The sequence below is a fragment of the Ziziphus jujuba genome, chromosome 7 (assembly GCF_031755915.1).
Source record: "Ziziphus jujuba cultivar Dongzao chromosome 7, ASM3175591v1".
Taxonomy (NCBI): domain Eukaryota; kingdom Viridiplantae; phylum Streptophyta; class Magnoliopsida; order Rosales; family Rhamnaceae; genus Ziziphus; species Ziziphus jujuba.
Window position 1 is genome coordinate 7,643,743 of NC_083385.1, and position 5,164 is coordinate 7,648,906.

General features: G+C 36.6%; 1 protein-coding gene across 1 annotated transcript; it reads right to left on the minus strand.

Moving 5' to 3' along the window:
* Window positions 1-4,137, minus strand: LOC107424303 (3-hydroxy-3-methylglutaryl-coenzyme A reductase 1). The gene is made up of 4 exons (XM_048479355.2): window positions 3,018-4,137; window positions 2,255-2,436; window positions 1,542-1,888; window positions 1-908 (listed from the first exon to the last, which is right to left on the minus strand). Exons 1-4 carry the CDS (start codon window positions 4,001-4,003, stop codon window positions 666-668), a joined length of 1,758 nt encoding a protein of 585 aa, XP_048335312.1. The 5' UTR covers window positions 4,004-4,137; the 3' UTR covers window positions 1-665.
* Between the last annotated feature and the right edge of the window lie 1,027 nt (window positions 4,138-5,164).

Genomic DNA, 5,164 nt, shown 5'->3' on the forward strand with positions numbered 1-5,164 from the left:
GACCACAAATTCCCAATCTATTCCAAGATGGTTTATCACTTCTAAAGATACAATCTGAAAATGATAAAAACATATTCTACGGCTAATTAATTATCAACATTACATCTAGATAGCGAATTACAAGAACTGGAAAGACAAAAAAAAAAAAACAAAAAAAACAAAACAAAAAATTAAGGACCGTCACTTGTTTTCAACAAGTGGCTTTTTTTAAAATACAAATACATAAATGAAAAATGAAGGCAAATCTACCATGGTATACCTACCACAGCATGCAGCTACATATTTCTTAGGCTATTGGGAAACAGAACGTACAGCCTCAGACATTTATCGTGACACGGTCATTAAACTATATTAGTATAACTATGTGCACGTGCCTTTGTCTCCAATTCAATATTTTGCATATTATTTCACTGTCTCATCGCCAGCATGATGTCAATTCTAATTTTCATATCCACCACATACATACATCTTTCAATTGCCCCATTATCATTTTCACCCTCCCCACCTTGTCTTTCTGAGACTTTTTTTCCAAAGGTTTTGTTGTTTTTCCTTTGGTTTAAGTTCTTTTCCTCCTTTTTATTTTTATTTTTTATTTTAATTCTGTCTCTTTTATTTAATTATTAACCCCCCTTATTTTTATTTTTTATTTTTGGGAGGGTTGTTTATTAATTGGCCATTTTAGAGACATCCTTGCTAGATCTGTTATATTTCATATGACTCCTAACTAGCTGCCCAGCTGCAAGAGCAGACATGAGAGAAAGCTCTCCTGCTAGGACTGAACCAGCAACAATTGTGGCCAATAGTCTTGAATTTGAACCTGGTGAATCTTTGTTCGCACCTCTTACACCAAGTAGATTCAGGCAAGCTGATTGAGATGCAAGTTGGGTCCCTCCTCCAACCGTGCCCACCTGAAATTAGTCAATTAATTTCACTGTTAGTTTTGGAAATTTACTAAGAATCAAATTTTGAAACGTTTTAATTCATCAAAAAAGAAATATTGAAACTTTTAATAGTAAAAGTAGCCAAAAAAAATAGAAAAATAGAAAAAAACAAAGTTAGATTCTCTAAAGAATAGTATGGGTACAATTATTTCATACATCCCGACAGAATGGCTGGTGTTTATTTATTCAACAGATGTCTATTTTTTGGAAAAATAATTTAGTTCAATGGACTTGTAGTTATCACATTTCGGACAGCTAATGCTGGAAGTCTACACCTGTCCAATTTTTTTGGCAATGCGTATCAAATAATTATTTTCCATACAAAGACAAAACCAATAGCAGTAATTAGTTTGTTTTTAATATCCAAGTTCTCTGATTAGTAATGTTATTAACTTATTTCTAATGTATTCGTTTTCAAATTAATCGAACTTTGATTATTTCAATTAGATTTAATTAATTATTAAATAATTTGTTTTTTTTGTGAAATTAAATTAATTCGTATATAATTAGACGATTAATTAATATTTCTGCTAATTAAACATTAATACTTATCCAAAACCAGTTAATTAACTTGCAAATTAAGCAAAATAATTAATTTACCTCAATGGAAGGCATACTGACGGATACATGAAGATCTTTGCCATCGTTAACAGGTTCCATCATTGTGATGCAGTGCGAGCTTTCAACATTCTGAGCTGGATCTTGACCAGTGGCTATATAAACAGCAGAGACAATATTGCTTGCGTGGGCATTGAACCCTCCGAGAGCACCAGCCATGGCAGAACCAGTGAGGTTTTTAAGCATGTTAAGCTCGCATAAATCTGCCACGTTGGTCTTCAATACTTTTTTCACTACTTCTTCTTTGATGATTGCTTCACATATTATAGATTTGCCACGCCCTTCGATCCAGTTCACCGCTGCTGGTTTCTTGTCCGAACAGAAGTTTCCTACACCATTCAAAACATGCAAACACTGAATATAATGTGCGTATATATATATATATATATAGAAATTAAGGTTGTCACATGAATTATCTCCCTCTTTATCTCGAAATATATGCTGCTTTAAATATTAAAAATGAGATCAAATTTAAATATTTATATTTAAAAATTTAAGTTTTTTATATAAAAAATATATATTTTTTTAAAAAATTAATATGTAAAATCAAATCCATTAGTTAAATGTGTACACATTTTTATTAAAATGATTATATACAATATATTGAAATGTTGTCCTATTATATCAATACATTTTATTACAGCAAAATTATATATATATATTGGAAAGCGTTGAAAAGGGCAATGAATTATTACCAGAGATACCGATAACGTCCATGTCGGGGAAGTCCTCCTGAAGAAAATCTAGGACATTTTGAACACCCTTGGAGACCATGTTCATCCCCATGGCATCTCCCGTGCTGCAACAGAACCTCATGTAAAGATTCTTCCCTGCTACGGCGCATTGGATGCTTTGTAACCTTGCAAATCTACTCGATCTGCAAACCCGTTTACCAATGCACAGGCAATAACATATCATAAATTTCTGGATAATATTATTATATTACCAAATGGTCATTTAGTCTTTTTAGTTAAAAGTTACGTGAGAAGACGTGTCAGAAATGAAAATAAATAAATGTGAAGATGTGAATTTGTGGAAAAGTGAAGAAAAAAGGAAACAATGATGATTACAGTTTTGAAGTTGGGAAGGCAAATCTAGGTCAAGACATAAAAATTATGACGTCCATCAGCATCAATGTGTCATTCAAGAAAAAAGATTAGAAAATATATACATTTAAATGCTCACCAGCCACCCTAAATGCTGGTTCAAAAAATATTCTTTTAAGTAAATGTCCTTATCCTTTAGTTGATTATTTTTTTCGCCAATAACAAATTTGCAAGTGTAAAATTCATCAAACACGCTTCATTTAAAGAAACAAAAATGACATACAAAAAAGTATTATATATACGGTGACAGTCTCATCGCTCATCACTTCAGCATTGAAAATCAGGAAAATTAATGAAACAGATAAATAGATTAAAACTATAAAAAAGAAAAAAACAAAAAAAAAGGGTCTACCTGTTGAAAACTACAGAAAGAGTATCGAAGTTGAGTGGATCTTCGATGAAGAACTTGAGCTGAACAGCTCTCTTGGCAGTGGAGAACCTAACTATAGGAGCTCTGGTCATGCCATCCCTAAGCAGCATACTGGTGGCCCCACCAGATGTATAGATGGCTTTGCAACCCCTGTTGGTGCTGGCCACCAGGCAACCTTCCGTGGTGGCCATTGGCACCGCGTACTCCTTCCCGTCAAGCAACAATGGCCCTGCTATCCCCACCGGGATCTGCACGTACCCAACCGGCATCTCACAGCACTGTCCCAGTATCGACTCGTAATCGAATCCTTCCACCGGAAGCCCCTCCAGTGACCTTCCCGACGTCCTCTGCAAAGCTTCTCTTCTGATCTTCGCTGCTCTCATGCAATCCCCTAGCTTTGACTCCAGAGAGTACGACGGAGTCGCGCCCGAAACCACCGACTTTATTACTTCCTCGTCGTCTTCCGATAACGGAGTCGCCGGTGGAAGAACGGAACAGTTAATGGCTGCGGCACAAGGTCCCGAACGGCTGTCTTCTTTGAGGATGATTTGGTCTATGGATGTGGGATGCTGTGTTTTAATTTTCTGTGCCTCTTTTTCTTCCTCTTCTACGTCCCAGGAAGGACGGGAGATCAAGGAAAGCACGAAATCCATACCGAAGAAGCCGAGGAGATAGACTACGGAGGCGAAGAGTGCAGCCATGGCTGCGATCTCTGGTAACGTGACGACGTGGAGAGGAGTCGAGTTGCGGATCTTGTCACGCCATCTGTGGAGGAGGAAATATGCGACCGAGAAAAACATGGTGAAGAAGAGCCCGTTCGTGAGGTACAGAGGCAGTACTGCGAGCGTATCGGAGTTTTTTGTGTGGGTGGTGTTGTTATGGTAGTGAGGGTGGTTATGTAGTTTGAGATGTTCGCCGGCGGCTAGGGAAGAAGGAATAGGTTTGGTATTTCGCCGGCGAACGTCCATGGTTTTGGTGTTAGTGAGGACGGAGGGTCAGAGTTTAGTTTGCAGACTTCTTATTAAAGCCTACGCACTGGGAATGAGGAAGGGAGTGGGCTGGTATTTAAATACAAGAAAAGAGCACGTTGCGTTTACGTTCAAACGCGCTACTAGTTGATGTTGACTGCCGGTTTTACTCGCTTTTTACTTTATCCCTTGCTGTAGTTTAGTAAAACCAGGAACCCGCGGTAATTTGCTTTTTCACTCAATTGTAATATATATAATATATATTTTTGGGGGTTTGGGTCGGTTATCTAATTTTGTTCCATGTATTGGAAGGAGATGATAAGATGTTAGAGCTGTGAGTTTGGCATGAAGCACCATCATCGTCTAAACGCCTCGCGGTTTTTCTCTATGTTTCTGTGGCATCACTTTCTCAATTAAAAGCCCTCTCTATTTTCAACCTGTTCCTCCACGTCGCATCTATCTATCTGTCTTTTTGTAAACTTTTATGTCCCGTCTGCCAAACTTTTAAGCTACATAAAAAAAATAATAATAAATAAATAAAAATAACTTTTTATTTTATTTTATTTATAACACCATTATTAAGATTTTAACATGCCAGCCAAATAGTTTTACACAAAAAAGTGGGAGAGAAAGTCTAATAGAATTGTATTCGTGTTTATTAAGGGTAAAATTAAGGACATGAACCAATTATTTATCGCCATGTAGCAAGTGTATGAGTTGCATAAAGGTTTAGAAGGAAAGTGATGGATACTGTCAATTGGAGGGCAACGAAGTGTAGTGTTAAATAAAATTCCGTGCATATTGCTTCAAAAGGCGGAACAAGTAGGCTGAAAAACTCCATGTGATGTCCTTATAATTTTGGACATGTCAGACTGGTACAATAAAGTAAACCCAAGTTGCTTGCACATATGGTGAATAAATTATAAATGTAAAAAGAGTTTTACTGAAATGGCATAAAAATATAAAGCTGTATATGGGGGCAAAGTCAAGCCCACCTACCACATCCTTGCTTAAGAAACCAATCCCATCTTCCGTGATCTTTCTCGTCTTTTATGCTTACATTACATGGGCGGATTTAGCGTAGGCACAACGGGTAGCTGCCCCCACATTTTCATAATTCCAAAATATCACATATGGTTTGCTGTTTTTTTAAAAAATAAA